Source organism: Trematomus bernacchii, unplaced genomic scaffold, assembly GCF_902827165.1.
Source record: "Trematomus bernacchii unplaced genomic scaffold, fTreBer1.1, whole genome shotgun sequence".
Classification (NCBI taxonomy): Eukaryota; Metazoa; Chordata; class Actinopteri; order Perciformes; family Nototheniidae; genus Trematomus; species Trematomus bernacchii.
This window is the reverse complement of record NW_022987342.1, coordinates 1,254,429-1,273,110: the sequence shown is the minus strand read 5'-3', so window position 1 is coordinate 1,273,110 and position 18,682 is coordinate 1,254,429. Positions and strand designations below refer to the sequence as shown.

General features: G+C 43.3%; 1 protein-coding gene across 1 annotated transcript in view; it reads right to left on the bottom strand.

The window, feature by feature from the left end:
- Window positions 1-4,597: 4,597 nt before the first annotated feature.
- The window catches only part of rgs12b (regulator of G protein signaling 12b), a 48,990-nt gene continuing 34,905 nt past the window's right edge, over window positions 4,598-18,682 (bottom strand). Inside the window, 14 exon segments of the mRNA XM_034130530.1 lie at window positions 4,598-6,287; window positions 6,289-6,524; window positions 7,158-7,314; window positions 8,756-8,826; window positions 8,925-9,021; window positions 9,100-9,226; window positions 11,317-11,390; window positions 12,137-12,349; window positions 12,588-12,682; window positions 12,815-12,965; window positions 13,268-13,450; window positions 14,038-14,181; window positions 14,499-14,591; window positions 14,680-14,849. Of these exon segments, the coding sequence (XP_033986421.1) occupies window positions 5,913-6,287; window positions 6,289-6,524; window positions 7,158-7,314; window positions 8,756-8,826; window positions 8,925-9,021; window positions 9,100-9,226; window positions 11,317-11,390; window positions 12,137-12,349; window positions 12,588-12,682; window positions 12,815-12,965; window positions 13,268-13,450; window positions 14,038-14,181; window positions 14,499-14,591; window positions 14,680-14,849 (2,186 nt within the window). The 3' untranslated portion in view covers window positions 4,598-5,912.

Genomic DNA, 18,682 nt, shown 5'->3' with positions numbered 1-18,682 from the left:
AAGAACAGCCAGACTAAAGCTAGAGGATATCTTCATCCCACGGTATGTTTATGTTTATGTGTGTGTGTGTGTGTGTGTGTGTGTGTGTGTGTGTGTGTGTGTGTGTGTGTATGTGTATGTGTATGTGTGTGTGTGTGTGTGTGTGTGTGTGTGTGTGTGTGTGTGTGTGTGTGTGTGTGAGGAAGAGAGTGAGAAATTAAGAAAAAAAATCACATTCTGTCAAATTCAGTGAACGATTCCACTCTGACAGCCATGACCAGCCTGTAACCAACTGTTGCAACACCATGACACACACACACACACACACACACACACACACACACACACACACACACACACACACACACACACACACACACACACACACACACACACACACACACACACACACACACACATAAACACACACACACACACACACACACACACACACACACACCCGAAGGGATGGGAGACAGCAGGAAACTAAGTGGATCTGTCAGATATTCCCATGCTGGCTCTTGGCTATGACATCATGGGCAAATAGTTAGACAGTGTTCAGTGTGTGTGTGTGTGTGTGTGTGTGTGTCCATCTCAATACAGCCTGCTGCCATCTACTGGCTAAAAGAAAGAGAGATTAATAGTCTTACTTTTAGGTAGCCGTTATTTTATAAATTATTACATTTTATCTGCTGATGTGTTATTTAATTGATATTGAATTCCTTCGTCTCATTCAGAATGAACCAACAACAGGTATTTCTTAAGGCCGCTACACACCCACCTGAGACCAAAGAACGCGTACCGAAGGCGTCCCGACTTTTGCGTCAGCCCGCTACGCCGCCCGCTACGCCGCCCGCCTACGAACACACCGCAAATACTTCAGTCGACGAGTGGTAATAACTGTCCTTACCAGCAGGTAGCGGTAGTGTGAACAGCCAATCAGAGTGATTGCTTGGGCCGACTTTCTCTGCCGCGGGAGGTGTGAAAAGGTGCCGTAAAGAGACGACGGTGCGGGACACACCAACCCGATTTTGGGAGTCAGAGGCCGTCAGAGGGCATTCGCGGCGCCCTACTCAGGTTGGTTGCTAAGCTATTAGCAACATTTCCCTCATCTGTCAAATGCCTCCCTGGTATTTATTTTTTAGTGTTTCTTTTTCAGATTCCCTTTTTGATCAGTTCCAGTTTTTTTATTGTGAATTTACTATGTTGGCAGTTGCAAATAGCAACTTTTCCTGCAGAATTTAGCATCCGTTTTCGCAGAGCACCCTATGAACGGCCTCTCTCTGAATCAACACAGGCAAGATTTGTATCTAGTACTGCAATATTTCACAAATAGTTTCACATTTTCCAAGCTTTGTCTGGGAGAGGGGTAGGAAGGCAACCAAAAAACGTACAGTCAAATGTAAGTGTTTGTCTAGTTTCCTTCAGACTGCTTGACTTACAATATGCTTTAGCAAACATTAGAATGCTAAAAATCTAAGCTAACTGAGGAAACACTATAGGCTACTAACCAAACATCAACATGTAATTAGATTAGATTCACTGTATTAAACCCAATTTGGGAAACAGCAGCATGTAAATAAGGCATTTTCACTGTGAGCCTGTTAGCATGCTGATGTTAGCATTTAAGGTTAGCTTAAAACAACCTTGCAGAGCAACCCAGTCTCACGGCATTTCGTGTTATATAGTCACGACATTTAATCTATTGATTCGTGTTCACCAACACGATTTACCCCTTTTTTTCGTGTCACACAGAACGATTTTAAAAGCAATGTATTTCTATTGGTAGTATGTTTCGTGCCTGCACCACGTCTTTTTGTCCGGTCGGGTCTTGGAAGACCGGAAGCTGTGTGGTTCATAAAAACATGTTCTTACTCAATATCAAGCCACGATTATTGTTTTTATTTTAAATCGTATAATGTCTGACTTTTTTTGCCGTCTGCGAGGAAAATAAATGGGGCTCAGAGCCTCAGAATACTGAAATCTGTATTTTTTTTAATCTTTTTTTCCTTCTAATTTGTTATTCTTTTCTAAATAACACACTGTTATTTACTCAACAATAACAAATATTATGTAACTACGGTTCTATGAGTCCCGGATGACCGCCACAATATCCTGTCACTCAGAATTCTTGTGTGCTCGCAAGAAGATTCTGGGAACAGATCCTTTGACGACACCGGCACATATAGCCGGTGTCACGTGGGTCACAGCAGGTGACTTTGTTATTGGTACTCGAGCTGCGCATGCGCGCGATGGACATATCCAGTGCTAAAGCACCGCCTCTGGCGGTCATCCGGGACTCATAGAACCGTAGTTACAGACGTAACTATCGATTTAAGTGCTATAAAAGTGCAAATGTAAACTTCTCTTGCTTAGTCACTCTCATAGTTAAAGGTGGGGTATGTCATTTATTTCAGAAACACTTTTTGTTATATTCCATGGAATGCTCTTAACATCCCGATAGCAATGAATATATGAAATGCTTTGACAATAAATACATTAAAAAAATTAATCTGTGGAAGCCGTAGCGCTGTAAAAAGCACGACCAATAATTTTAGCCGGCCCGGCAAAAATAACTGGATGGCCTACCTGCCTGTCAGCCTTCCATCTGTGCACAAACTTATCTCGTGCCCGGTCATGTGCGCGTTCGTGTGTGTTGGAGGAGGGGCTCTGTAAGGAAGTGGCAGATTTTTTCCGGTTGTGTATTTTCAAATTCTAGCACACTCGAGCTGGTTTCTCCAAAATTACCTACCCCACCTTTAAGTACCTGAGGTTGAAATTACTACTTATTTTCAACCAATCATTGTGTATTACTTCTCCCACCAGCAGATGGAGCCATTTGAGATGAGAAGCTAAATGTTCTGAAGCACTAATTAGTAGGCAATTATTTTGTTGGCCAGCAGTGGGCTTGGGCAACGGTCCCAACAAGAGCCAGTGAACTGAAGCACTAAAACTCCAACTGTATTCATAAAAACGGCTTGTGTGAACAATGGTTTCCCATGCAATTACAGCTACAATCAGATAACTCATTGTTTCCTTGAGCATGAAAACAGGAATTACACGAAGAAGAAGAAGAGATTGGTTTACTATAATCAAAATGGATTTTACTCAAGTGTCCAAAATAATTTTACGGTTGTCATAAAGCTCTACTTTGTCCTTCATCACTAGACACTAGAAAGGAGATTATTCCCGTATCCACCGTCCTGAAAGATACAGATCCTTGTTTTTTGTCCCAAAATCATACATCAGTCAGGCAAAACCTATATTTTGTTCTATGTCAGTGTCTGTAAGCCAGTGGGAAGGAAAGGTGAGAGGCAAAGATCTGCTTCTCTCTCTCCTTCTGTTTCTTTAAAGTCATGTTTAACTTATTCAGTATATGGACTATAAATACAGTTGCTGCTGTTGACACATGTCAGACTCTGAGGAAACAAAAACTAAATCATATGTGGTTGAAATGTGCATGAAAGCAGCTAAAGAATAAGAAAAGTAATGTGATTCAAAAGACACAAATATTGTAATGCTCTGTGTTTGTAGGTGAGCATGAGCACGTACGTGTGAAGTTGAAATAAGCATGTGTGTGTGTGTGTGTGAGTGAGGACGAGTAAGAAACAGAAGCTAGTTTTGTTTGTAGGCTACCAAAGAACCTAGTATGACAAAGCTTGCCCAAAAAGGTGTTGAGCAGAGGGGAACCCATGCATAGCATTTGAGTCTGATAACCTGAGATTTTAGTGAAGTTTCAGTTTTCAGACTCCACTCGAGTAAATGTTGCAAAACAATGTTAAACTCCCTTACAAGTTAAAAGTCAATATTTGAAAATCTTACACAAGTAAAAGTACAAAGGAATACCTGGCGAAGTGTACTTAAAGTAAAGGCACTCATTATGCAACCCAAAGACAAAAAGTGTTTTCATAAAAGGATTATTTTACTATTATATGTCAATGTTATGAAAGCCTTTGTGCAACTTAATCTTACAGTTCCTTGGGTTTAATAAAACAATTACTTATTTTTCTGTGAAAACCTTAAGTGCAAAGTAACACCAGCTATTAGATAAAATAAAGTATAGCAGCTGGGGGACAATTAGTATATCTTCAGTGTTATTGTTAATAACAAAATGATTACTAATTCTTAGTTGCAAAATCATCCAACTACAGTGGAACATTTGAGAGACTGAGGAGGTGTACCTGATGTACAAAACAACACGTCACACAATTGTTCATGAAAAATAATATTTGAGTGCGGAGATGGACACTTGTTATTCTCTATCTGGCCAAACAGAACATTCTTTTTGAAAGTTGTTGGTTTTGCTTTTTTCTTTATTTCAGTGTTTTCCCCTATTGAGAACTTGACTGTGTTCTTGACATAGAGTTCCTAAGAGTGATTGGTATTAAAAAGGTAAGAAGTAACTCAAAACTTGACATCAGAAGTTACACTTCACTTCTGGCTATTCCAATGGTGTTTGACATTAAAAATCAAGAAATGGAGATGCATAAAAATACCAAGCAGCTCAGAGCCTTCAAGCACAGAAGTAGTGAGAACAAATCTGACACACATACACTGATGGCAAATGAAGTGAGAAGAATGGATATTATTGAAAGTCTAAAAAAAGAAAGGAGGCTGCTCACATGAGGCTCTACAGAGAGAGTTCATCGTTATAACATTTATTTGATCTATTTACAGACAGTACAGTCAACTGAACAGAAGAGAGGAGAATTTATTACTATTCTAAACAGCATGGCTGCACTGCGATCCAACAATGACTACGGCAACAAATTGTGAATTCACAAAGATGACTATGTACAAATTAATACTTTTAACTGAAAGGTTGTAAAAATGAAAAAGGATGTGGGATAAATTAATGTCTTCTTGAGAATATAGTATAGGGTAAAGTAAGAGTGTTTTGAAACAGTTTGACGTGTTATTTTCCAGACACTGTTTTTTTGCTAGACAGAAAATGTGTGCTGCAGTGTGATGTAGTGCAAAGAAGAGAAATGGAGATGAAAAACGGCCTTTTTACACAGTCAGTGCACACGCTTCTGGATCATTTTAGTCAGAGAGTGATATTCCATGTGTGCGCTCTCGCTGCAGTCCGTTTTCATGAGTGACACGAGAAATGCCTGAGGTGAGGGAACAGCGCTGGAGACACAGAGTGTACTGTGTCCGTGAAGAAACAGCTGAGCAGATGTGTGTGTTCCTGTGTTTGTATTTATGGGGTCAGGCCAGCTGTGTCAGCATGCAGTGTGCTCCAAAGCATTGGAAAAGAATATATGGGTCACGCAAAATTTGGAACAGCTAGTGTTTGTTAGCAAATGCTCTGATCCTAGTGCTGTAAAACAGACGTTTTCATGGTCAAATAATAAAAAGCAGGGAGAAAAGGTTTTATAAACATGTGAAAAGATGTGTTGTTTGTAATTGGCTAAAGTGCATTGTTAGATTCTGTACACTGGAGGGGGGGGGGGGGGGGGAGTAGACAGTTTGGCACTGGTCGTCGCCGGTTTGTCGTGAGCATGTCCTCGAGCTAACGTCTCCAGAAAGTAATCCACAGCAAATCCGCTCAAAGGTTCACACAGATACAAACCACACAGAAGGGAAATGTCTGGACAAGTTCAGTCCGAGCCTAATGCATCCACTTCTCCTCGCTTTATGTGTCTGAACTAGTTTATCTTCAGGCTGCTGTTGACTCACAGTAGATGCTGGCCGTAGCTTATCACTATATCCTTAGTTTGAACTAATTAACACTCATTTCTAAGGCATGTGATAAAAGCTTACTTCATGTATTTGACCTTACATGTTCACTTTAATTGAATTATGAAATAAAGGGAGGAGACCTGGATGCATTCTGGGCCAATTGTGACTGACAAAGAACTTCAAACCGACTTTGTCGAGGGTCCTGTCCTATAGTCAGGTAAAGGGAGAGGTGAAAGTTCAAAGGTTTTTCACACCGGGGAAGTACCTGAGCTAGGCCGCCCGTCCTGTGCTTGCTGTTGGGGTCGGGGGTGGGGTTTGCACTGGAGGGCCGAGGGAGTGACGTAGGTGAGGCAGGGGCTGTCAATGTCCCCCTCTCCCACCAGAGTCAGGTCGGACAGCGTGTCCTCCTCCAGCATCTGGACAGATTCTTCCCTGGAGTCCTGGAGGAGAGCAGGCTGGGCCCCCCGGGTGGACGGGTGGATGGGGGAGATGGTGCCAGGAAACGGAGGGGGTGGCCTGCCTTTCCTCCCCCCTCCACTCTCAGTTCCCAGCGCGGAGTCCAAGCTCTGGGACTGATGGCTCGCCTTGAGCATGTGGCCGCCGCCCCCCCCCGCCTCCTCCTCCTCCCCTGTCATTGCTATTGGCCTTATTGCCCCTGCGACCGCTGCTGGGGAGGCTGCCGTTGTTGGGGTTACGGGTGGAGCAACTGGGCTCAGTGTCGTAGGGAGGAGGCGCGGCCCGGTTGGTTGTCACCGGCGACAGGCGCAGAAAGTCTGGGAGCTGCAGGTCGCTTTTGTTTAGCAGGCCTCGCTGGTCGTCTGCTCGGTTGCTCTGAGCTTTGGATATGAAGTCGAAGAACTCTGCGGACACACACACACACACACACACACACACACACACACACACACACACACACACACACACACACACACACACACACACACACACACACACACACACACACACACACACACACACACACACACACACACACACACCACACACACACACACACACACACACACACACACACACACACACACACACACACACACACACACACACACACACACACACACACACACACACACACACACACACACACACACACACACACACACACACACACACACACACACACACACACACACACACACACACACACACACACACACACACACACACACACACACACACACACACACACACACACACACACACACACACACACAAATGAATAATCTCCCACATTAACATCTTGAAAACACTTGTAATTGAGAAAGCATGCAGCAGAGGGTTTGTATTAATTAGTTAGACAAGTCAAAGCTACATTCAGTGTGAGCAGAGGTGACTGTGCTACATGTAGCTAGCTAGCTTTGGAAGGTGCTGCGTCTACAACACGGCAGACAGGCCAAAGGGTTAGTGTGATCACAGCAACCAAGCTACGGAAACAAAAGAGACAGAGAGAGAGATGGAGGTCGTTCAGTCTTTACCTTCAGCTTCGTCTATATTAATCTTTTTCTGCTTTCTTTTCTCCGGAGCCTTATGGAGAGAGACAGAGTGGTTGGGTAAGGGCTGGCTGCCTGTGTCAGGGCCGTTTTCCCCATGGGGGCGGGCTGAACCGGCTTTCCCTGACGGCCTGTCCTCCCCCTGGAGGGCCACAAGGAGAGCGGAGGGGGCTGTTAGAGCCCTGGTGAGTGAGGGTGGTACAAGTACGGGCGCAAGTAATGACAACACGGTGGGGACTAGTGCTACTGACGGTGGGGAGGGTGATGAAGGGTCAAATGAGAACAATTTAACAGGGGGAAGGGGGCAGATGTTTTTGATTTGGACAATTAAATGGATAATGAATTTGGTTTGTGTGATTCATCATCAATGACATGTATAGAGAGTAATTCTAGTAAAACATATATCTATGTTAGATTCTTATAGAAAGACAGATGGGATGTTCCATTCAGACAAGCACAATGCTTAACACTGTGTGCTAAGCATCACCAACACGTAGGCTAACAGTACAACACACCACAACACCAGAGGAACCAACTTCCTACTTCATAAAGCCGCACTACTGCCCTTCAAGTGGGATACAACTAGCATTTTCAAAAACCTATAAATAATCAACCAACAAAGCAATACATGACCTTTACAGATGGCCACCACTCAGGATAAAAGAATACTTCACCCCCAAAATGATCATTTGTATATCAATTACTCACCTAGGGTTACCTTCATTTATTTTTTGTTAACTTTTCTCACATGCCTCCACAGTGAATGACATGAGTACAAAAACGGATTAAACTGTTGATCAATTGAGGTATGGGCGTCACTTTTAACAACAGTCGAGCTATAAATAAAGGATCCTTTACTAACTGACACTCAACTCGTGTTTTTCCATTTGAGTCCGAAGTACAGTTTCGCAAGAGTTGCTAAACAGTTGTTTTGATATCATTTAGCTATTGTTACACAACTGTTTTTGCATTCTTTGTTTTTGAGACATGCATGAAAAGTTGTCACAAATTCAAGGTAACACAGGGTGAGTATTTGAAATTGCAAATGATCATTTTGGGGGTAAAATATTACTTTGAAGCCACAATCATAACAAGAAAAACCCGCACAGCATTCTACAGTTCTACTGCCACCACCAACGAAGAGCTTTCCAGGCGCACAGAGGGGGTCTTTGAGGCTCGGAGACCCAGCAAACGCTGCGGCAGGCTGGGCTCTGATGGCCCTGCCTCTTGGTTTGTTATGGAAGAAAGAGAACCAGCAAACCAATAGAGAAAAGTTGACGATGCATTCGGCCACAGGCACACCATAAAAATGGAACATTAGGAACCTGGAGAGAGTGACAGGGCTCCGCAGCGACAGTGCACATACAGTAAATAAACACACACAGCCCCAACGCCGACAGAAACATATCATACACCTGCGCACATTTCTGACACGTTGCAAACAGACATGGGGGATTGACGACAGCGAGAGAGACACTTAGTAGCGTGACATCATCAACCGGGAAGTGGAGACATTCTGTGGGTTATGGAACATTCCAGAGCGAGAAGGAAACGGGCAATAAGATGCTGGGAGGGGATCTTACTGTTGTCGATTGGTTTCTGCTGGTGGAGGCCGCGACGAGGTTCTTTGAGGGAGCTGCTTTCTGTTTGTCTGCTGGATGAAGAAAAGACATTGAAACAGCAATACATATACACGTTTTTTGTTACTCGATTAAATGTTTTAATGATAGCAACTGCATGTGTGTTCCTAACCTTTCGCTGGAGTGTTTTCTGCAAGATCTAATACCACTCGAAGCCCGTCCAGGTTGGATATAGGAAGACCGAGATCTAATGGCTCCATCTCCCCACTCTGCATCACACAGAACATGGCGTCATCACATGTGCTGACTGTATGTCTTTCTGTCTATCTGAATGAGTATGGACTTACAATGCGTGCCACTAAGTTGGCCAGGTGCAGGCCGTATTTGGCCACCACAGGCCTGAGGACCTCCGCCACAGGCTTGGTTGGTTTTGCTTTTAGGCCCACAGAGCGGTTAATAGGAACCAAGTCGAGTCTGGAAAAGAAGAAAGAAAATGTTCTGTAGCAGTCAAATAAGTTGTAATCGTGCAACTGATATATTAGGGGGCATTGTGGGTAAAGATATGAATGGATTACAGGGAAGGAAGGGATAAAAAACGCAAAGGACATATGTTCTCCTGGACCTGATGGCATCCCTGGCCGTGTTCTCAGGGTGTGTGCAGTTCAGCTGGCAGAGGTGTTCACAGACATCTTCAACAGGTCCCTGCTGCAGTCTGTAGTCCCCACATGTTTTAAACACTCCACCATCGATCCTGTCCCCAAAAAGACAATCATCACCTGCCCCAACGACTACCGCCCAGTAGCACTCACCTCCATCATAATGAAGTGCTTTGAGCGGTTAGTCAAATTATTCATCACCTCCTCCCTCCCTGACTCTCTGGACCCCCTGCAGTTTGCCTACAGAGCAAACAGGTCCACAGACGACGCCATAGCCCTCACCCTCCACACTGCCCTCTCACACCTGGACCCGAAGAACAGGAACACATATGTGAGAATGCTGTTCATTGACTACAGTTCAGCATTCAATACCATTGTGCCCTCCAAGCTGGCCATCAAGCTCAGAGAGCTCGGGCTCAACAGCGCCCTCTGTGACTGGATCCTGAACTTCCTGACGGGCAGACCCCAGGCAGTGCGGGTGGGAAACATCACATCCTCCACCCTGATTCTCAACACCGGTGCCCCTCAAGGCTGCGTGCTCAGCCCTCTCCTCTACTCCCTGTTCACCCACGACTGCGTGGCCACACACAGCTCCAACACCATCGTGAAGTTTGCTGATGACACGACCGTCATCGGCCAGATCACAGACGACGAGACGGCGTACAGAGAGGAGGTCGAAAACCTGACATCTTGGTGCCAGGATAACAACCTCCATCTCAACATCAGCAAAACAAAGGAGCTGATTGTGGATTACAGGAAGCAGCAGGGAGAGGGACACGCCCCCATCACCATCAATGGGACTACGGTGGAGAGAGTCAAAAGCTTCAGGTTCCTTGGGGTCCACATCACTGAGGACCTGACATGGTCTCTTCACACCACCACCATCACTAAGAAAGCTCGACAGCGGCTCTTCTTCCTCCGCAGGTTGAGGAGGTTCAAAATGGATTCCAGGATACTCTGCAACTTCTACAGGTGCACGATAGAGAGTATCCTCACTGGCTGCATCACGGCCTGGTACGGCAGCTGCACCGACCTCGATCGTAAGGCTTTACAGAGGGTGGTGAAAACTGCACAGCACATCACCAGGACGGAGCTGCCATCCATGGAGGATCTTTACTCCCAGCGGCTCAGGAAGAAATCACTACGGATTATCAAAGACCCCCATCACCCCAGCCACACACTGTTCTTTCTGTTGCCGTCTGGCAGACGTTACCGCAGCATCCTGGCAAGGACAAGAAGATTCGGAGACAGTTTCTTCCCGCGGGCAGTGAGACTGTTAAAAAATTGAACTGTTGAAACAACATCAAACATTCATCTGCTACTCAGTAGTATGTATCTAATACCTAATATATATATATCATTCCAATAACTTGTATATAGACTCGTACTGCACTATTCCACATCATAACTTTATTTCATTTTTATAACTATTATTATTTTTGTATTGCTCTTGCTCTTATTGTTATTATGTTATGTTATTATGTTGCATTGTTGGAGAAGCCTGTGACATAAGATTTTCAACTGCATAATTACTCTGTAGCTATGTCAGATTGACAATAAAGAACCTTGAACCTTCCCTCCTCACTAACATATCTCTGAGGCGTTTACTGTTTACCAGCAGCATCTTTTGTCTAATGAGGTTGATCCCCTCTTGCAGTGAGTTTTGTTCTCATGAATATACCACATTATTCCCGTAAATAGAATCTCAAGTTTTTTTTCTGATACATTCATGACTTTATTCTTGGAAATTCAGAAGTTCTTCTCAGAATTATCCCCAGGCAGTCATTTTTTTTTCTCACTTCAATGGCCTATAACTGTGGTTTCACAACGAGCATTTTTTCTCTCAGTTTTACTCAGTACAGGTTTGAAGTGTTGTAAAGCTTATAGTTGTTCTCAAGATAAACGTACCTGAAGAGAGTGCGTTTTTCTAGTCGAAGGTCCCGCGAGCACAACGTCAGACAGTCTTGGTCTAACACAAGTGGCTGATGGAGTGAGGCAGAGAATACGAGAGAAGTTATTATGCAAAATGTTCAGGTATTTGCCCAACCCTAAAGTGCAATCAGTTAAATAGAACAGCAAAAGATAAAACATGTGAGGATTACAGCTCTCTGAACCACTGACTGATTGGAAGAAAATGTGGTACACTTCAATCCACTACATTTGACAGCGTTAGTCACCAGTGTCTTTACAGATTATTAGGTAATACAAAAAATGTTCAGATACCCAGCAGCAGTATCGTATTTAGTACTTAAAATTAGCTCCACATTTAACTGCTCTGATAAACATGCTACCGAATCAATAATCATAATCCAGTCATTTAATATAAATGATTCTCAAATGGGTCATTACCCATAACAAGTACTACAACTTTTGATACATTTTGATGCCAATACTTTGGTACTTTTACTTTATTAAGATTTCGAGTGTGACTTATAATAGTATAACATGAGTATTTTTTTAAATCAGTCTTGCTTCTTTAAGTTAAGAACTTCTTTCACACCTGCACATAACACATTGTCTTTGGACCTATTGTGTGTATACAAAATATAGATTATAGTTTCTTCAAGAAAAAGTATTGCCCTTTCAAGTTAAAACCAAATATTTTGTATATGTATCTTTGAACTTTGTTTGGCATGACTCATTGTGTTATTTGATCATTTGTATAAAGAATCTTTGAAGCCCCCATGAGAGGTCTTTTGGTCAGCAGCATGTGCACGTTGTGTTGTACCTTCTCCCCTCCGACCAAGAAGAGGTCTATAGCTGCCAGGTTGATGCAGAGCTTCTCACAGAGGCCCAGCAACAGCTCCCTGATGGACACCCCTGCCCTCAGTGGCACTGAGCAACATGAGCCGTCCGGCAGGCTTATGTTACACTGCCTCAAGGGGGCGCTGCTCCCCCCACGCTCTGCTGACACCGAGACTGCACCGCGGGAAGCATCCACCTGAAGGAATAAAACCGAGACAGAGAGTTAGGGGGAGAGGAAAACGTGATAGTAAAAAATGTAAGAGAAACAAAAAGCATTATTTTACTATTCTCAATGTTTTTATGCTCTTATAGAAGATAAATTGATAGGAAGAGGCTGCAGGTGAAGCTGCTTAGCGAAGAAATGAATGACTGTGTGCCTATGACTGCAATGTCTAAACTAATTATCAGAGGGGGATGTTTCATTGCAGACTGACCTCATTCTTCCCCGACCCCGGCGTCCCCAGCTCCAGACTGGCTCCTGAAGACAGCGAGCCCTGGGACTCACGGCGACCATTGCTGCCAGAGAAATCTGAAAGAGAATACACACATCAGCCAAAGGGGAAATCTACAAACCTCTACGTCCAACTTGGAAAATAGCCCTCCAATTATGCGGCAATCTACACAAACAATAAAATGTTAAAAAACTTGTTAAACTACTCACTGTAGTTGAAGTCGGCCAGCTCTCGTTTTTTGGGGCCTTTGCCGAAGCTCCTGTTGCGCGACCAAGAAAAGAACAAGCCTTTCTTCCGATCTCCTGAATCATCCTTAGAGTCATCATTTAAAGACCTGCCCGACTTGCTCTTTTTGTCCTCCTATAAGACACAAACAAAATCAATTAAGGGACACAAGGACACAGGTGCCAACACAAGAAACCAAGCAGAGGATAAATGGATAAATAAAACTTGATGTGGGACGACACCAAAGTAAATACAGGCAAACAAAACGCTGTGCTTTTATCACACCCGACTGAATCATCTGTTGTACTAGGTGGCAATGCCCAGTCTTATTCCAGATCTTAGAAAAAGGTTTGTATCTATTACAAACATTTCACAACACTAATGACAAGACGCTGCCAAATGGAAAATACTTGTGGAGGCTTTGCGTTGCATCTTACCTTCTTGGGTGTTGACAGGTTGGAGCGGTCGGAGCTGGTGGTGCTGTTTTTGGAGTTGGGGCTGCTGGGGATGTGGTAAGGGTCCGGCAAGGGTCTTCCCTCCACCTCCGCCAGCATACACTCCTGGTACAGCAGAGACTTGAGGAACCGCGTGTAGCTGTCGAACTTCATCAGGTTAAAGATCTAAATAGGTGAAAAGGAAGGAAAGGAGTAATCAGCAGGCAACAGAAAAATACAGGAAGGAATGAACAAACACAGAACAAAGAGGGTAGCAGAAGGCTCAATGAAATAAGGAAAAGCGATGGAAGACAAGAAGAGATGGGACAAAATGCAATGGCATAAGGATTTAAAACTAAAAGGTAAATTAAAAGGAGAAAAGAAGATGGTTTGAGAGGATTAAGAATTGCAAACTAAAAAGTAACACTGGTAAAATGGATGACAACAACATGTTGAATGCAAGGGGAATTAGGACTCAAGATAAAGACTCATATCCCACGAGCAGCCCCTTCGGGTAGTTCCTATTCACAAGGTGTGTTTTCTTGGAATCCTAAAAAAAAAGTGTTTCTTTCCCACCATGTGAGTGTGAGTGTGTGTGTGTGTGTGTATGTGTGTGTGTGTGTGTGTGTGTGTGTGTGAATACATTTGCCCCTCAGAGATAGCCTTTTTTGCATTTCAGATACTGGAACAGAAGCTCCCTGTGTGACAGAAGTGTTTGCTAATCACAATCGAGATTTTAATAAAAAAGTGTTGACTTTGTGTTTATCAGCTACCTGCAGCTGCTGCTCCTTGAACATGTCAGGTCGGGGGGCGTTGAGAATGTCGTCGGCAAGTTGGGCTTGACTATCGATGTTGACCGGTGTTGTGGCTTTACTGGACAGGAAGCTGTTGTAGATCTCCCTGGCGCGCTGAGAGAGCTGGAGAAGGTCGATATGTAGATAACAAAAAGACACAGAGTAAGGAATGAGTTAGAAGAAGAAGAGGAATTACAGGAGCTGATTAAAGGAAAACGTCACCTTAATAATGATCGTTTTTATAGCAATTTCACAGATTAGAATCTTGATAAATCCAATCAAATGGTGCCCTGTTAAAAAACAGCAAAACTATAGTAGAGTAATTAATATAAAAATTGTAATTTTGGGGCTGAAATGTTCGTCTAACATGTAACATTTCCCCTCATTATTGTGGTGTAAATGGAAGCATGTGTGTGATCAATGTCCTGCATGTCAGTTACCTGCTTCTTGTCATTCTCAGGCACGTGGCTAAAGAACTCACAAGCCTGCCAGAACAGGATGTTCTCCTCGCTGAACTCTTTCTTTAGGAACTCCTGCAACACAAGCATAAACAATTAGGAAAAGCTGGCAAATGTATGGAAACATATCCGTAATGTGAATGTGCCATGTGTGTTACAGTACCGAGAAGTAGCGGACCCCCACAGGGTCCTGCAGCAGCCTCTCGAAGCAGACGGCCCAGCTGGCCACTCTCCGCTCCGTGTGGCGCCGGTGGCTCTGAACACTGGGCAGGCTGGCATTACTGTTCAGACTGTTGTCGCTGCTGCAGCCCTGCAGCTCCACACTGTTTAGTTCTGTACAACACAAACACACATACAATCAAATAGTTGGAAGTGACTTCAGTGACAACTCTTTGTCCTTCTCAATACGATACGGTGGTGCAATGATTAAATATGTTCTCATCTCAGTTTTTTTTTATCACCATTCTTTTTACAGCAATGGTGGTTTTGGGTGGGTGATATGATTAAAGCTAAAGGGATAGTTACGCACAGTTTTTTTCTTTGTCTGCTTTAATAAGGCAAGAGTAGCAGTCTGTCCAGTGAACTTCCCCGACCCACATGTGTTTGGGCTGTGTTGTTGTTGCTTTGTCTTTCACTCTGCAACACAACTGGGGTTACGTACTGTAACCCAGCTTCTATGAGTATAGGCGCAGCCCTCTAAGGCTATCGCTATTGGGTAATCCCACTGCACACGTGCAGTGGGATTACCCAATAGCGATAGCTTTAGAGGGCGAAGCCTTATACGAAATAGAACACCCCTATAGCACACTTTCACTCATACTATCCCTCAGATACTGATATTAGAGATTTGATTTATCCATTCTCTCTTATTACTTTTACAGTCCAAGCAACAGGTTATGACATAAGATAATATACCACGATATGTCTTTTCCGTGTTTTAAGGGGAATTTGAAGCTTCACATTTTTGTCTTTTTTGTTGTTCTATTTAATTTATCCAAGTACACAAGAAGTTCCCATGTTATGCATTATATAAGATAGTGAACTCCACAGCCGCAACGTGAAATAGAACTAGGACCGTGAAGCCAGGGGGCCAATCACCCGTTCGCCATTTTTTCCTCAATGCTTGCGGCCCCTTGCTTTCGACCAGGCCCCCTTTGAAACTCAATCTAAACATTTTTATCTCAACTAGAAATCTGTTGTGAATGCATCTTAAACGGTGTCGCCTGGTTGCGGTACTCACAAAATCTGTCCAATGAAAGAAATACAAACACCTGGCAATTTACTCAAAACAACTTCTGGTGAAGTTACTGCCAAGTTAGTTGTCTCTCTGGGCAAATGTTGCCATGGTGACACACACACAAATATTTGCAAGGTGAAAAAAACCGAACCAGCTTTACATTCACGGCCTGTAAAGATGATACCCTTTGACAAGTATCACTAATAGCTGTTAAGTGTCCCTGAAGATCCACACGGCAGAACTGTTGAAATGTATTGACTTTATGCTCCTTTGTACATGTTATCTTTATCTGTGTCTAGCACTTGTATTTCACAGTCTATTTGATTTGGTCTTAGGCTGCAGCCACACGAGGACGATAACGGAAACGAACCGAAATCGTTATCAAAAAAGTATTCCGTCCACACGCAATAGACACCAGAAACGTGTCCGTTCACACGAGACCGCTCGACCCGCTGGAGACGCTGTAGTACATATGCCGGGCCTGTAAGTGGCACTGTACTTCTGCCACAAAATACACCAAAAGCAACGAAGAAGACTTCTCGCGCATGCATGGTTGCCATGGTTTCCCTTCTGTTTATTCTCCGCGCTGGATTTAGCAGAGGTGGGGTTTCGCCGGTCAACATGTCCGTTAAAGTTTAAATCTTCCGGACAAAATTATAAAAGTGCCGGTCAAAGGTCTTCTTTGTTATTTATTGAGCTTTAAAACAAATGAATAACGACTCTATATAATAATATAAGAATAATTCACGGAGGACGGAGCTTCTCTTTTTCCTCCCCCTCTCCTGACAGCCCGTCAGTATCCGTGGTCTCATGCAGCTGGCTGATCCAGTAATGAGTGACCCGACAGTAAAAATAAACATATTTATAACTAGTTTAGGTAGTTTGAGAGGTAATTAAAATAGCGAAGGGTGATGATCTAACTTGAAGTGTGTGTTTTGTTCCGCTCATCGCTCCATCACAGCGGGAGCTACGTGTCTCCTCTCCTGTCCGATTAAACTTCACTCGCGTTTATGTCCATATCGATCAAATCTAGCTGGAAGCTCCTGCTGGGTGCACTGTCCTGCGAGAAACCGGGACCTGGCTCGAAACACTGGGGCTATTGCGTGATCGTTAGCAGGAAATTATGGTTATAGGGCGTAGACACGGAACCGTTTGGCCCCCCAGAGCGTTGCGTCTGCAGATCTACCCACCTTGGGACCCGTTATCGTTATCTGCGTTTCCCTGTCGGCCTCGTGTGGCCGAACCGTCTATATGATAGAGAACTGTAGCGGATACGACCGTTATCGTCCTCGTGTGGCTGCAGCTTTAAACAAGTCCCAACAGTATTAAACTATTTTCTAACACCTTAAACACTAGCTACACAAAAGGAACTTCTTTAACATACAAATGAAGGAGTTTTGTATTTTGTGCACCACTAGGCCGATGCTGCGTTCCTAATGGATACACAGACTTGCAGAGCAAAGGTCCCAGAAAGAGGATGAGAATACCCAAAATAAGAGAGCTTCAGCCTTCAGGCCAGATCAACGGAAATGGGGATGATCAGTTGAGATAAAACTAAAAACAAGAACAGCCAGAGGGAGGGCATCAACGATCAGGTGCCCGAGAAGGAGCAATTCCTGAAAATAAACTGAAAGAGAATTGTGCCGCTCAAAGCTATTTCCTGTCTCTTTTTAAATGTAGGAACCCAGCTGCTAATGAATAAATCCAGCTTTGCACCTTAATCATGTTTATCAAAGAGAGTTTTCACAATAAGGTTATTTTTCTTCAGTTTTTCCAAACAGTTCATTCACTCGGATTCAGTTTCAAACTCTATAGTAAAGAGCTCTCAGGCTTTCGTCATCAAACTACTGCAGTGAATGAGAGGAAAACAAGAATCCATCAATTCTCTAAAACACTAATTAATTTCAATGTTTTATCTTCATCACAATCACAACACATCACAGTTCAAATAGATCAACAAACAAAACAAAAAGAAAAATTATCTATAAAGTCAGCAAATTATCAAGAAATTACACAGTAAGATATGACCTTTTCTAACACCTTCATTACTCAAATTAAATTAAATATTCAAAGAATAAGGTTCTAAAGGCCATGGAAACTTTAAAACCAATATAAAAGAGTATTTAATAATATAATAATTTAAACTGAGTTTTCACAGAGTTAATGTTAGATTGGTGAATATGTTTTGTAAACTGTGTTATCAACATTTAACTAACTAAGAATGCAACATTTCATCAGCCACTTAGTGTTATACAACTGTGAAAATGGACAATGAACTCAGTGAGCACAAAGTTCTTAAAAACAAAAACTCTAAAGCTGACACTAAATTCACTTTTATCTTGTAACGACTATGGTGAAATGAGACGTCAGAGCAACACTTTGCAACAGTAAACACATTCATACTAGTAACAACAGCTGCACTCACACATACGTAGAGACACGTTCATTCTGCAGCTGGAAGTTAAAAGAAAACCATTTATTAAACAAAACGTCTGTATGTTGTGACGGTGGGGATTCCTTTTAGAAATGGCTTCTCAGTAACTGAAACAAAGCTTAACTGATACTCAACATCAAAGCCTCTGCAGTCATTATGTCTGATCTTCGTTGCATATCATTTTAATTTAGTCAGATAAGGAGCACCTAAAGCAGCTGTGTCCTCACCTGGGTAGAGCTGATAGGAGCCTGTGTGGTGCCAGCGGGGAAGGTAGCGAATCCTGAGGGGTATCCAAGCCCCTCCATCCATACTAAGCCTATCAGGCCCCCCCTCACAAACTCAAACACACAAGGTGGAACCCAGAATCTGAGATGGGGCGCGCACACACACAAGCACAGCCTACAACATCACAGGAAGGAGACACCGTAAGACGGGAATAACAGGGAGAGAAGAAGACGAAGAGAGAGAGGCACCCTGGATGAATACCTGACTGAC